General features: G+C 34.4%; 1 protein-coding gene and 1 non-coding gene across 2 annotated transcripts; both read right to left on the minus strand.

The window, feature by feature from the left end:
- Positions 1-10,155: 10,155 nt before the first annotated feature.
- Positions 10,156-12,078, minus strand: LOC140862572 (uncharacterized). Its single transcript, XM_073265597.1, has 3 exons — positions 11,326-12,078; positions 10,513-11,112; positions 10,156-10,236 (listed from the first exon to the last, which is right to left on the minus strand). Exons 1-3 carry the CDS (start codon positions 12,076-12,078, stop codon positions 10,156-10,158), a joined length of 1,434 nt encoding a protein of 477 aa, XP_073121698.1.
- Positions 12,079-14,980: 2,902 nt separating this feature from the next.
- On the minus strand, positions 14,981-15,086 carry LOC140869958 (small nucleolar RNA R71). Its single transcript, XR_012146945.1, has one exon. It is a non-coding gene; the product is annotated as a small nucleolar RNA R71 (small nucleolar RNA).
- Between the last annotated feature and the right edge of the window lie 1,482 nt (positions 15,087-16,568).

Raw genomic sequence — 16,568 nt, forward strand, 5'->3', positions numbered from 1 at the left:
ATTTTATGGCGAATAGTCATGAGTGTCTCATTCTATTTACATCATATGTCAAACGATAATCACAACTTTCTAATTATTAGCACTTCCCACTTTCAGTGGCATACTGCACTAACAATGAGTAGCATCATCATGTAATCGATCGTCGATGAAAGGCAGGAAATAACAAACTCTTTTGCATTTCCCTTTCTTGATTTGATTATTAATTTTAAATCATATTTAACATTGAGGGATTTTAATTTTAAAATATCTCATCATTCGCTTATTTGTTTGCGGGATTCATGCAACTATGTTTTATTCATGTAATGTCATACATATAAATAAAACATACAAACAACATTCATCATGCATCACATGCACAATAAAATAAACATGGATGATTACGGTCTTCCCTAAGGGATCCACGCGAGCCACATCGTGAATCATTAGTCTGTCTAGGGTAATGCAGGTATGCAATGCAATTCTATTACATTTAAACTTACATCATACATGTCTTGATTTTTGGTACTTCATCTTCAATCTTTGTCTCCCATTAAATTTAATGATTTACATTCAAATAATGCAAACAAGAGAATAGAGATACAATATTGGGGATGGATACATCATTGTGGGAGTAGGCTCGCAGGCCCATAAACCAAAATCGCAATATATATAAAATATTAAAACCTAAGAATTCACCTAAACAAATTGATCGAGGCCCGTAATCATCCATCATGCAATCATATCACATATAATTACAACAAATTAAATTAAAATAATTACATCACATGTAATTAAATAATAATTAATTTATTCTATCGTTTTTACTAATCATATTTTTATTGAAAAATATATTAACAAATTAAATGAAGTACTTTCAATTAATTTCTAATTAATATATTAATCAATAATTTAGTAAAATCACCATTTTACTTTTAATTATATAATTAAACAAAAATAAAATAAATAAATTAAATAAAAAAAATTTATTTATTTTTTAATTAATCAATTTTTGATTATATTGTAAAATCAATATTTTACAATTAATAAATTAAAAATCACATTTTTAATAAATTAATATTTTATGATTTTAAAATAAGGGCAATTTGCTGAAAAATCCCCAAATACAAACATGTTTTGCTTTGGGGTCCCTAGTAATAAAATTAATTAATAATAATAATTAATCATCATGGTCATCTTTTTCGTTGATTTCACCATGGCCGAGCAGACATTTCTGCTCGGACGTCACTGTTGTTCGTCGTAAGGCCATGAACAGTGACATGCCGGAAACTCCTTTTCCGATCGGTGATGTCTAAAATATCCGAATCTAAAATTTCTGAAAATTTTTATACGATTAGTTTAGATAGAAACGATATAATAAAATTAATTATAAATACATTAAGGTCAGATTTATTAATCAAATTTATTAATCAAAGTACAATCTGGCTCTGATATCACTGTTTGGGTTTCTCTGGGACCGGCATTGAAAACGCAGCGGAAATTTAAAATTTTTTTCGAACTATCGATCCCGTAGACAATCGTGGTTTGGATACTCCTGTCTTATCCCAATCTGACACCAACTGTAAACTTTGCCGCAACCGTAAAAAATCCGATCAACCACCAATTGAATCTACCACGAATAATTGGAACTAGACTACTATTCGAATTATACGAACAAGAAATCTAATATCGTATCGAAACCACGTTCAAAACGATATATAGATTGTATTAAGAACACGAAAAACCAAAATCTTAATTTTCAACTGAGAACTGAATTCGCAATTGCAAATTCTCGATTCTGAATTGTGAAAATCTCCACTTGTTCTGAAGCCTCCATTCGTGTACAGATATATACATTAACTTATTATTAGTAATAATATAAAAATAATCTCATTATCATTATTAGATAAAATATTTTATTTCACAAATCAAATATATTTTACCATTTTTTATATACATTCGTATATATATAGATTAATTAATAATTATAATAATTTAATGATAATCATATTATTATTATTTATTAATTATCAATTTAGATAATAATTTGATTTTCATAAATCAAATATCTCATTATCTTCTACATATATATGCATATCACCAAGATTAGAAATTAAAATATTTCCATTCTAATTTCTTTATCTTGTTTGATATATATATATATATATATATATATATATATATATTTGCGATAGTTTAATTAATATTAAATACTATCCAAATAGTATCTCAAAAAATTAATTAAAATATTTATCACAAAATATTTTGTAACTCTTATATTCAGATGGTGCTAGAAAAAAAAAACAAACAAATAGGATAGGGACAGATATAGTCTCGCTAAACAGCTAAAGTCAACAGTAGCGGTAGGTTTCAAAAGTAAAGTGGAGCCCAAAAGAACTAGGCAATCGCTCTCATCTTTTAATGGTTACGATCCAAATCGTTCTCAATCCAAAGTAGTGGACTTTATTCGTACTGGTTTCTCATGTGGAACCATAGAAGGAAGGCGAAGTCACTCGACTCTATTCCTCAAGGGTTGGCTAGACTGCTCGATTGGAGGATTGGCAACGCTTGTTGCGAACTACTGTTAAAAAATAAATCAAATTTATTTTTCATGACAAGTATATAAACTCGTTACTACAATATACATTTCGATATTTTCACTGAAGCAATTTCAAACTAAAACTTCTTGATTTTTCGTGTCAATATAAATTAGCTCATAATCTGAATTTTAAGCTTATAAATTTAATAATATTAACTTTTAAATTCAACCCGTTGAATTTAATTATTTTGTTTGAGTATATCACAATTAGTATTTGTGTGACCCTCAATGGTTCAGGTGTATGCTAGACATGGGATCACAACTCTTTGTGCTTTTAGATTAAACATATTTAATCTTTTGCGGACAATCCCTAATTGTCCTCATCGATTAATTAAACTCTTTTAATTATCGATGCCCGAACTCATTTCGAGTCAACCCACTGAATCGTGATTAGCGCCTAGCAACGTTGCGTCACGATCCCCTAGATACAAACTGATAATGTCTGCAAGAACCTTCAGTTACAGTTAACGTGCATTATGATCCTTTCAGTTGATATGTCCCGATTGAATCTGGGGCATTGGTCTGTCGAGACCCCAATTGATTTTAATAACTATGTGTACGTTCCAACATGTCATATCTCATTTGCATGTAACTGGAGAAACTCTTTTATCTAAAATATACATTCTACTCTGGCCAGAGATACCTTGAGATATTCATTTGATAGAACACATAGGACATCCACTATTAAAAGTGAGCAACCGAATTCCCAACTACAATGCACAAGCTCCTATCCAATTTATAATGTATCGAACTTGCCACCTTATGACCCTCAAGGAGTTAGAAAACAAGTCACAATGCAGTGCTCATTAGATAGAGATAAAATGGTGTATTGGGTCGTGAGGATTAATGGTGCACAACTGTAACTGTAAATTCTCTATTCGACTTGTGGTAACCACTTAGAGAATTTAAGGTGAGGGTTGTTCAGTGTAATTATCCAATAAAAACATATTCGAATATGCGGATGTCTCTACATCCATGCTAATGAAACGTAGCATCAACATGACTCGAATACTGGTCTCAATCGAGGTTGTCAATATCCTTCTTCTTGAGAGTTCATCGACCATGAACTAATTCAGAGACTACAGTCATTGAGAAATGCATGATTACCAACAATTGCGTAATCGCATTTCTCATGGACTATAGTAATCTCAAGGTCTTTATATTAATGTTGTTACATGAGTATAAATATAAAGGAATATCAATAAAGTAATCATTAAATTGAATAAAGAATATTTACATGTCAAAATAAATAAAACCGACAGCCACAATTTGTCTTGTTGAGCATTTACTCTAACAACATCATGTCTTACCAACTTGACTATGTCCTTGTGGACGGCTATTCTTTTACTGTTTAAAAAGGGTTGACCCCAAAGGGTACTCAATCCACATGATTTAGAGGCTCATTGGCTCATGTAAAGGTTAAATCGAGGGATATGCACGAGCGGCAGGAACCTGAAGGAGGAAGCACATGGGCTATTATTTTATTGACTTGACATAAAGCGGGTTTGAGAACCCCGCTTTATATTATTTTTAATAAATATATATTTTTTATATATGTTAATTACAATTTTAAAAGTTATTTTTTATTATTTAAAAAACCTTGACTTTCTATTTCTCGTGGGAGAGTCTATGCTCGATCCTCCTGGAGTTCCACTCTCCTACTCATTTAATTGACGCGTGTCCTAATATTTGTACAGCTTGTTTCTCTTTCATGTTCTTGCATATTCTTTACCACATTTCTTTATCCTATTTTCTTATTCTTTTTCCTTATTTTGTTTTTAAAGTTTTAACTACAAGGCTTTTATTTTATTTATTGACTGGGTTCTCCAATATTTATGTATATAAACAAATAATATATTAAATATTAAAAGAATATTTTTGAGAAAATATATTTTGCTATTTTTTTTTTTTTAAAAAAAAAACAACTTGTTTATTTGTATTTATGAACATAACAAATGAAAATTATGCTATTGGCGGTAAGTGACTTTTGAGTTTTGAATTTTTAACATTCATTCATATACAAAATATATAAAATCTATATTTTATTTTTATTGTTATATCATTTGGTTGATCAAATATGATTTTTCTGATTATATATGTGCTTAATTCGTTTGGTATGAATAGTATTAAAATATAACACTATATTGTTACAAATTATTTTACATTAAATATCTTATATTAATATGAAATTAGGGATCCATAAAACTAACTATTAGTTTCTCATTTGATAGACTTTACATTACATAAATTTATAGTAAGAATATATATTTTCGTGTAGTTGTAGCAATTAATAATTTTAGTTTTCATATTATGAATATAAACTTATTATATTATTTATTCATATTTAAAATTCTCAATGTTAACACAATTTAATTCCTTCTAACTTATAAATTTGATCATTTTGAATTTTATTTTTTTAAACCAAGCTTTGAAATTTTTAATACGTACCATCTAACTTTACCATAAATATATTTATTGGAAAATTTATAGGAATTACAATATTTAGGAAATAATAAATAATATATTCGAGAAGAAATAGCTAGGGAGCAGGAAAAAAACAAAAAAAAAAAAACCAAGCTAGGAGCAGAAAATGTATTATAATTCAAAGTGAAAAATTAAGAAAAGAATAAGATGGAAAGAGAAAATAAGATAAGAAGAAAGAGAAACGGTAAAGAAGATGGGACGGGTCTAGGTTAGACCCAACATAATCAAACAGTTGTTTATTCAACGGAACGGGTCTAGGTTAGACCCAGCCTTTGGCCATGTCTAACTGAACTCTAGTTTTAATTTTTTATTATTATTTCGCTCGATTATGTTGGTTTACAACTTCGGAAAATTTGTGATAAATCCCTAATAGTAAACATGAATTCCTCCTCAGTCCCCAAGTCAGTAATTCTTTGTTCTAAATCCCTGACATAAGTCTGTTATTTGTTACAACTCCCTATTTGGGTCAGTTTACAAAAATGCCCCTAAAATGATTTAAACACCCAACACTATCCCTCACTTTAATTTTGAAATAAAGAAAAAACCAGAACAGGGATGATCGGTAGTTTCCCTCCCTCACCCAACCGATTCTTCTCGCAGGAAAGCAGTGATCTTTTGCGACAAAGTTTTGAGATCAGAAAATGGCACCGTTGACTAGACGAAGCAGACATTCAAAAGATAAGTTAGTTGAAGGAGCTTGTAGAGTCCGGAAGGAAAAGAAATCTAGCACTGTGAAGAAGTCGAAGAAATCAAAAATAGGTGAACCCTGTTTTAAATATTTTAAATCGGCCGCTATATATGATTCGTCTCGAGTAACTGAGAAAATTGTTCGTTTAGAGAAATAATTTTGGTCCTCATTGTATGAATCTTTAATATTTCTGTGTTTCCATTATTTTTAGGGTTTTATGGCTCAAATGTCTTGCTACCGTTCTTGTTTACATATATTTGTCAAAACATTCGCATAATTATTCCTAATTTTCGTATTTAATTTTGACAGTTCCTCAGTTTAAATTATTTCTCCCCAATTTTTAGAGTTTTGTTCTTGAAATTGTTTATGAAGTATATCTTGGTAAATAAATGTTATATTGTTATGTTGTTGTGATGTTTTTGATTTATTGAATGTATATTCAATAATGTTATATTGTTGAAGACAATTGATAAATTTCTGTATAGAAGTACCCAATTGTTCCCAAATTTGAAGTTTCTGTTCTTTTCCATGCAATATTCTATTCTGTTATTTTTATAATGAAATTTTTTTTTAATGATTTTTAAATATTAGAAATGGCTGATGAAGAGGAAATATATGATGATTTTGAGTCGATCAAAAGTGGCAAGGTTATATTTACTCGATGTTCCCCCGCTTATTGTAAAAAAATAATGGAGGAGTTGAAGATGGTCATAGGGAATGAACAAATGAGCAGAATAAAATAAACTCCATTCGGTAAATGGATAGACATGCCTGTTCTACCTATGAGTAGTGGCAGGGTAGACTATCGGTTTAAAAGATTTGATAGTCCTTCATGCTCGTTCGTTGTTGGTGGTGATATTTCCATTCTTTTCACATCAAGAGACTTCTCAATTGTGCTTGGTTTGCATCAGAGAGGTCAACAAGTTGATCTGGACCTCAAGCTTGAATCAAGCTTCCTGTCTCGGCACTTCGGAGAGAAAATAAGCAACACTCACAAGATCATTATAAAAAAGAAGCTTGTTTCACTTGCGAGTAGTAATGTCGAAGCTGACATTGATGACTTTGTTAGAATGTTCATTTTGTTCATGTTTAATTCTGTAATATTCTCGACTGGTAATTACATTACTCTTGCTTTTATCTTTCCCTATATTGATGAACTGAGCACTTTTTTTGAGTTTGGATGGGGAGATGCTGCGTATCGGTTTTTATATCGAGAATTAGACAATCTAGCGAGTAAACTGTATTTGCATGGTTGCACGGCTAGATTGATGGTGAGTATATAATTATCTGAGTTATTGTGCTATTAATTTGTTGAATTTGTTTACTTATATGATTTTTTTTTTAGGCTTGGTTCTATGAAAGAGTGTCGTCATTAGCCGTGCCGCGTGGTGTTCATATCTGCCCCCGCCTGTTTCGTTTCGGAAAAAGCAAGATCCAGTTGGATGTTGTGAAAGATAAAGTGGCTTTTGATGCCATATCGTCAACTAAGGTATCTTCTATTTTACTAATCATATTTCGAATGCTGGAGCTTTGCATTATATATATTTGTTTTTGGATCAGGTTTTGTCGATTCATCCCTTTCCTAAGGAGGAAATGTTGCTGGAGAACAAGGTAATATGAGTAGCATCCTTTATTTCATGTTTTAGAAAAAAAAAATATTCTTCATTATTTTATTTGTTTTTGTAGTTGTTGCTGCCGGTTTCAAAGGAACAAGAAGGCAGGAGAGATAATTGTGAACTAGAAAAAACTATGAATAAACAAATTGCTGAGATTAAAATGTTGAAAAGAATTTGTGCGCAGTTGAAACATGAGAGAGTTGGTGCTAAGAGGAAGCTGGTTGATTTGAAAGAAAATCTGGTTTTGGAGAAAGAATTTGCTCGAAATCGCAAAGGCAAGGACATTGTAGTTGATAATGATCCGAGTGTTGATGACGCTTGCTGATGGAATCAATGAAACCGATGAGGAAGAGGAGTTGAGTGTGAGTCATGACCTAGGGGGTAATTTATATGATTTTGTTGATGTGCCTGTCAAGAATTGTGTTGATTACTCGGTGAAGGGAAAAAGTGTTGTTGGTGAATTGGATAAGACCAATGTTCCAGATATTGGTGAATTGAATATAGGTGAAGATGCATGTGATGATGGATTGGGTATTGGAAATGGAAAAGTGTTGTTGGTGCTGAGCCTGAGGGTGAAAAAAATGCAGAAAGTGGTCCATTGGAAACGAAAAGTACCGAAGCCGAATAATGTTTTTGAGGTTGATATTTCAACAAATACGTTAACCAATGTGTTTGAGAGGGATACTGGTGACTATACCTCTGAAAAAAGTGGTGGGGTCGACGAGAGTGATGATAATTCGAAGAAGGTTGCGAAAAACACTAATTTTCCATCTTCCATCTTCAATAATGTCCGAACGAGAGGTGATCTGGTGAAGAAAAGAAAGCCATCATTCTTTGTGACTCCACCCAGTACCACACCCAAGAGAAAGGGCGGGAAAAATGTTTGACTTTGCTTGAAACCAACTTTAACCTTGGTTAATTGATTTTGAGGTCCTATATTTTACTTCGTGTTACTGATGTTGACCATGTTTGTGTATTTTGCCGTAGGGAGAAAAAATAATTGATGTTGAGCTTGAACAAAATAATGATTTGAGTAACCAGTGGACTAGTCAGTATCAAGGTAGAACAGATTTCTGTGAACATGAAGAAGCCACTGCCGAAGAGAAAAAGTTGTTGACGGATTATCTTTCTAGGGATGACATCACGTATGAATTTTCTCACTGAAAGCTCTCTCTATTTGTTTATCACTTTTTTTAGAATCATTTTTAATACAATAGAATTCATTTATTTTTGTAGTGTCGATGTTTGGCAAGATGAAATTGTCCATATGTCAGGGTTCGTGTTCTGTGGTTTCTTGTTTGGTAAGATTGTTAGCAGTAAAATTATCAATGTTCAAATGCGCATGATGGAAAAATACAATGTGGATAAAGGAAATGAAATATTTTTCATGGACACTTTGGTGCAGGTTAGTAGAAATATAAAAGTGTCATCGGTGAGTTAGTATACAGTTGAATTCGTTTTTGGTTTTTAATGTTATTTTGTTTTGTCTAATGTAGAGAAAAGTGTTTAATCTCCTTGAAAGAGTGGGGAACAAAACGAAGGTCCAGAACAATGACTACGACTCCTTTTTTGCGGAACTCTCAGCTGCCTCTAAGTTTTTTTTGCAGAAAATTAAGGGAGATACGTTCAAGAGATGCAAATACCTTATTTTCCCAATTAATAGCAGAGTGCATTGGTTTCTGCTAGTATTTCACGCAAAAGAGGGGATATTCAAAATGTGGAATTCAATTCCCGGTTCTTTCAGCTTAGGGGCGTGTAGAACTTTGGTGAGTCTTTATTGTGTCGTGTCATGTGATTTGTACGAATGTTTTTTTACTAACCTTTATCTTTGAAGGCACGTTTTCTGGTTGGTTGGGTTCGCCATAATTCAAATTTCGTCATACCCGACTCTAATGTGTTGAGAGAACGTACGCGTCATCAAGGTGAATCACTTTATTGTGGTGTTTTTGCATGCATGTGGGTAGAGTGTCTAGCCCGTGACTCGGCTGAGATGTGGGAATATCAGAATACAATAAAGATGGACACATATCGTGCTCGACTGGCTGCAAGTATTTTATCTCATGAAAGGGGATTGCTAAAAAACAATTCTACATAAATGTCTTTGTAAGGTTTTGTGATTGATGTAAATATCTATAGTACGTAACTCTGTTTATATTATTTTGTAAAACTTCATTTGGGATGAAACAAGTTTGAGTAGCCTCATATTTCGTACAATTTAATTTTGGAATATATTATCACATATTAAGAATAATCTCCTTAATAAATGGAATAATCTCTCTTGCGTGGTGCGATTCATGAACTTGAACTGAATTTGTAAGACGTATGCAGTGGTAGAATACAATATGATGACTATTTTTTCTGATCTACTACAACAATTTGATGACTATCATTTACTCTAATTCCACTCAAATTTTGGTTGCGCATGTTTCGTTCTTGTACTAATATTACTTGTAGCGCTGTTTATTGTAATAATCATACATTAAGTTCCAAATTTATGCAGCTTTATTCCATATTAAATACAAGTTGTACGAAATATATATCAGTTAGCACCTTCCATTTGAAAATTTAAAGCAACGACTTACTTGATTAGTTAACTGAGAAGACATCGTTCACTGAAACAGTAATGACAAAAATCATTTATCAAATTCGAACATTACATATTTGTTTACCACAAACAGAGTTGGTTTTAGAATAACTTAAGACAACAAAATACACTTAACTAAACTACGACCCCAGATCAAGTTAAAATGTGACAGTAGATGGTTCCACAAAAGCCTCAAACCAAGCGCAATTCAGCAATGCTTCCACTCGAACATGTGTGCCTTTTCGAGGGAAATTTCATGCTCGAACCAGCTTCCAGTAATCGCTTTCCCCTGCATATTTTTTGAACAGTCAAGATTAATTTCTGAATAATTTCTGTTAAAAAGTTATGCTAATAACAAATAATTGAAACATCATATTTTTAAACAATTACAGTTACTCTATCGGTTCCTTGCAATTGTGTCTATTGTGTCCTCTCGCATGACAACGACCACATGTTGAGACACGTGTATTAACTTGCGATGGTATTCTATTCGTCCTTCTGCGACCGGGCTGACTACGAACAGAATGAGCTTGGATTATATCGAATTCAGCAACACATGACTCACTGATGTCAAAGGTTGGGATAGGATTAATATGTCCTTGTACGCAGCGCGATACGCTTCGATCTTGAAATACTTGTCACAAAAATCATACACAGACAGAGATTTCGCCTCAATGGCAGAAATGGCGTGCTTGAACGGAATCTTATTGATCTGCCAAACTATACATGAACAAGTCATAACCACTAAATCCACGGCAAATGAATTTTCACCATCAACAACCTCAAACTTCCAATCACACGAATGCTGAACTCTTAATGTTCGGGATTCCATATATGCGCTTACAACAGACTTTTCTTTTCTTGGACTTAATTCCTTGGTCATGAGTAGAGTTGATTCACATCGTCGGTGCATCATTTTCATTATCTGCATGCGTATCTGATCAACCATAGCAACAATAGGCAGATGACGAGCTGGCCTAACCCAACTATTCCAACACTCGGCTATATTGTTATTTATAACACCCCATATATTGCCAACAAACAATGCATTGGCCCAACTATGTGGATCAGAATTTACAATAAACCCTCGGGCAAGTGGCATTGACTCTAATATATTGTTTATATGTTGCTCGTACTCTTGAAAAGACGGAGCATACGCAGCTTTCTTGAATACCAAAGACCAATGTTTTTGTTATGTCTGGGATAACTTCTCAACACCTAAAAAGATTAATAAAAATTTAGATCGAGCTTAAAATGATCAGATAATATGAAAAAATTAAGTAAAATTGCTCAGGGATTTGTAATTTGGAATTTACCTGCTTAACGAAATTATCCACTAAATGTCTCAAACAATAAGCATGGTGACTCCCAAAAATACTTGATTCACTGCCTTGATGATACTGGGATGTCTGTCCGAGAAAAATGTGAACTCGTTGAATGGAATGCATTGATAGTAAAGGAGCATACGACTCAAATGATAACAAAACCAATACCAGTTTGCATCATTCTCTGCATCTACTATGGCATAATCAATTGTGAAAAGATCATCGTTCGCATCTTTCGACACAGCAACTAAGATGCATCCTTTATACTTATTCTTTATATGAGTACCATCCAAAAATATCAATGACCTACAACCACTAAAAAAACCGACGACACATGCATGAAAACAAATGAACAACCGTCTGAATTTTTTAGTCAAAGGCTCAATCTCACACTCTACAACACTACCAGGATTAGTCTTTTTAACAACATCACAATACCATCTTAATCTATCATAGCATCCTTTATATGTGCCATGAATATCATGCATCGCCAACTCTTTACCCTTCCACACTTTGCGGTATTCTAAATCTACCCCAAAATCTATTTGCAAGTCCATCTGCAATGTACACGGACGATAAGAGGGCTCTCCTCTCAATTTTTCTTTCACAACATTCGCTATCCAATAGGCATCGGCTCTAGGATGCCCTCTGCTACGTAGATTATTCTCACCACAATTATGTTGCAGTTTACATTTTTTGATGACAAAAAGATTGTCTTTTTTATGTTTCGATGCATAAATTCTCCAACCGCAGCTCTTTTTACTACAAATCACAATAACCTTCTCGCTGTCATTTTTTACATACATAAATGAACGTCTTGTGGAAACAGAAAAGTTTTTCAAATAATTCCTAAATTCACCAACACCCTTGAATGTTTGTGTAGTAGCCCGTATCCAGTTTTAGTGAGTAATTACTAATTAATTTGTTAATCATGATTAAGGGAACTATTAATGGATTAACGGAGTCTGGGAATGGACCCAGAATGATTAGATATGGCCCGGAGGGTCAGGTAGAATGGACGCAACATCCAAGAAATGGACGCAACGTTCGTGTCTTTCGAAATGCGTCACTGCTTACGTACTTGATGTGACACGAGCACCATCGGAAGCAACGTTGGTGAATGGACGCAACGTTCATCGGAGGAACGGACGCAACATTGGAGGATCGGACGCAACGTTGGAGGAACGGACGCAACGTTGGAGGATCGGACGCAACGTTCGTTGTCTATAAATAGGGGTGTCTAGGCTCACATTTGAGCACACCTTTCACTTCCTCTCTCTCGTTTCTTCAGCCTTCTAGCTCAGATCTAGGGCATTTTAGGCGTCCCGTTGGGAATTCGGAAGTGGCATAGCAGTCCAGGCGTTGTAGCGAAGCTGTGGCCTAGTTTTGAGGCATTCGACAGCAAAGGGCTAACGACGGACGAAGGTATAGCTTTTGCTTCCTAAAAATATTTAGGATTATGCTTTAGCTTAGTTAAGGCTTTTAGAACACTTTAATGATATTAGTATCATTTGGCAGTGTAGTGCGGATTTTAGGCGTGGACCTAGAGCTGGTAGCATTTGCCTAGTATTTGAGGTACGAAAGTACTGTTCGAGATATCTTGACAGAGTATTGATAAGTGTATTTTATGCACTTAATTTGATTATGATTTTAAGTGAATTTTGCGTTGTGTCAAGAAGATTTATGCGGTTTAGTTGTTGTTTATGTGTATGTAGGAGGATTCATGAGATTTGGTGAATTTATAGATGAAAAGAAGAACAAGAGTATGTAAATCTGCTCCATTGCGTTAGAGTCCAGGAGGAATTGTGAAAATAGAATTGACGCATATGCATGAGATTTTGGTTCAGAAGCGTAAAAAGGCAGAGAGTTAACAAATCTGGAATACAATTTCATGCATATGCGGCCTAATCTCACGCATCTGCGTGAAAGTTCCGCAATTGACAAACAACGTTAAGCGTATCTGCGCTATTTTCTATGCATCTGCGGGATCGGGAAAAAGAACGAGAAGCGCATCTGCGCTATTTCATGCGCATCTGCGGGACTGAAGACTTTTGCAAATCTGCATATTTCGGGAAATAGATCAGACTGTTTTGGAAATTAATTGTGGGCTTTTCTATGGGCTTGGAAGCAAGATATAAAAGAGAAAATTTTCATAGAAGCCGACATTGAGAAATTTGGCAGGAATCGATCGGCTTTGGAATACTTGGAGGGCAAGAGATTGAGAACCTGGTACGAAGATGGAAGACGGCGGCATCCGGCGACGAAAAAAGCTTAATTCTACTTCGTTCTAGTTTTTCTTTGAACTCTATTTTTCTAGTTTGATGGATTATTTGAAAAACATATTTTGTTTGATCTTTAAATTTATTATGAACTAATTTCTTAGTCTAGAGGTAGACGGATCTTGACTGGAAACCATGATTGACATATTTTTATTTATATATTTAAATTTCTTCGCACAGTTTATTTGTGTTTTCCTGATCTTAATGCTTTCAATTTACTGGCTATAGATTGAATGATATTTTGTTTGGAATCTATCACTCGAGAGAGGAGATTTTGAATACGACATAGGAAAATACATCTTTGGTGTTTATACTGTTCGAGAGGCATATAACTCCATAGAAGTCATTAGAAGAATTCCTGTGCTATTTATCGGATTTAATAATTGAACTTAGGAGATATTGAGTTTGTTATTGAATACGAATTTCTACTTGACACTCGAGAGAGATAGTAGAAAATAATAGGGATTCTTGGCTAATAAACTAGAAGATTTTATAATTGAACAATCATTAGAAATAAATTGTGGTGTACAGTCAAGTGAAGTCGAACCTCTAGCATTCATCGCTTATTGAATTTTCGTCTCGTGAACTCGTGGGTAATTAATTTTATTTCTTGCAATTTTTAGTTTTATTAAAATCAAACCAGTTTTGTAGCTCTACATAGGATTAGGATTTGATTAGTCGCAAATATTTGATATAATATCATTTATTCATTCTCCGTGGGATCGACTTGGACTTAATTCCTATATTATAACTTGACATCGTGCACTTGCGAGCAAAAAACACGCAACAAGTTTTTGGCGCCGTTGCCGGGTATTGAATTTTATTTTGATTTATATTAAATTGTGCTAATTAGTCTTAATTTTGATTTAGAGAATTTTATTTATTTTGATTGGTTCTAATTTTAAATTTTTCCTGTCTATGCAGTTTATGCGAAAAAGCCAAAGTTACGACTCACTGCTCTTTGATCCGGAAATCGAGAAAACTGCTAAAGCTTTGAGAAAAGCTAGAAGAGAAGAGTTGCAACAAATGGCTTAAGAAAGGGAAAGAGCTGTCAATAATGCTCCGGTGCCGATCAGAGATCACTTTCGATCGGTGATCAATACTCATTATTCTGGGATAGCTCGGCAGAACATCACGGCGAATAATTTTGAGTTGAAGCCAGCTCTGATTAATATGGTGCAGCAGAATCAGTTCAAGGGTGCAGCTACTGAAGATCCAAATATGCATCTGCGTACTTTTCTAGAGATTGCTGACACAGTAAAGATTCATGGTGTTACTGAGGACACCATCAAACTATGATTGTTCCCGTTTTCTCTTAAGGACAATGCTCGTAGTTGGTTGCAATCACTACCTCTTGGGAGTATCACTACATGGGATGATATGGCTTCCAAATTTTTGGCTAAGTATTTCCCACTTGCTAAGTCGGCTCAGTTGAAAATAGAGATCACTACATTCAAACAGCAAGATTTTGAGCAGTTGTATGAAGCCTAGGAGCGGTACAAGGAGTTGCTTAGAAAGTGTCCAAACCATAATTTTCCAGATTGGGAACAGATCGAATTATTCTACAATGGTTTGAATGGTCTAACGAGGATTTCTGTGGATGCTGCAGCTGGAGGTTCAATATTTTCTAAATTTCCTGAACAGGCGTATGAAATGCTTGAGCAAATGATTGTTAACAGTTATCAGTGGCCAAGTGAGAGATCTACAATAAGAAAGCCTGCGGGAATTCAAGAGGTTGATGCATTCACTGCTTTGACTGCTCAGATGGCTACCAATTCTACACAGTTGCCTGCACTGACCAAAGGGAATCAAAGTTCTACTGAGACAGCACCACTGGCGTCTGCCGTAAACTCTGCTGATGGATTTGAGAGTGTGGAGCAAGCTCAATATGTGAACAACAGAAATTAAAACAATTATCGAAGTAATCCTGTACCCAATCAGTGTCATCCTATTTTGCGTAATCATGAGAATTTTTCCTATGCAAACAATAAGAATGTGTTGAATCCTCCACCGGGGTTCAATACTCAGAATGGTAAAGGTAAGGCATCGTTGGAAGATTTGGTGAGTAATTTTATTGCAGAATCATCCACAAGATTTAAGAGGAATGAAAATAGGCTTGACAGTATGGAGACGCACTTGACCAATATGAGCGCTTCTATGAAAAATCTTGAAACACAAATTGGTCAACTGGCGAATGCATTGAATAATCAGCAGAGGGCTGTGTTTCCTAGAAATACTGAGGTTAATCCTAGGGAGCAATGCAAAGCTGTTACTCTTAGAAGTGATAAAGAACTTGGGACTGAAAACCCAAAGGCAGTGGATGATGAGGAAGTTGAAGAGATTGTGGTGGAGTCCGAAAATCCTGATAGCAAAAATTCCAGCAAGTCTGCAGTAGTTCCTGAGAAACCGCCTGTGCCAAAAGCTGTTCTACCATACCCTCAGCGGTTCAAGAAGAAAGCGTTGGATGAGAAGTTTTCTAAGTTTCTTGACATCTTCAAGAAAATTCATATTAATATTCCATTCGCTGATGCTTTGGAGCAGATGCCACACTATGCTAAATTCATGAAGGATGTGATGGTGAGGAAGAGAAAGCTTGAAGAGTTTGAAATAGTGAAGTTGACAGAGGAGTGCAGTGCCATCCTACAAAAGAAACTGCCACAGAAATTGAAAGATCCAGGGAGTTTTACTATTCCTTGTATTATTGGTGGTGCGACTGTTAATAGGGCATTATGTGATTTAGATGCAAGTATTAATTTAATGCCTTTGTCTATTTTCAGGTCTTTGGAGCTTGGCGAGGTGAAACCAACCATGATTACTCTGCAGCTGGCAAACCGTTCTCTGACATATCCTCGAGGAGTTTTGGAAGATGTAATGGTAAAAGTAGATAAGTTTATTTTTCCTGCTGATTTTGTAGTGCTTGACATGGAAGAAGATCAAGATGTCCCTCTAATTTTGGGGAGACCATTCTTGGCAACTGGCAGAGCGTTAATTGATGTGCAAGAGGATGAATTAACTCT

The sequence above is a fragment of the Henckelia pumila genome, chromosome 4 (genome assembly GCF_033568475.1).
Source record: "Henckelia pumila isolate YLH828 chromosome 4, ASM3356847v2, whole genome shotgun sequence".
Classification (NCBI taxonomy): domain Eukaryota; kingdom Viridiplantae; phylum Streptophyta; class Magnoliopsida; order Lamiales; family Gesneriaceae; genus Henckelia; species Henckelia pumila.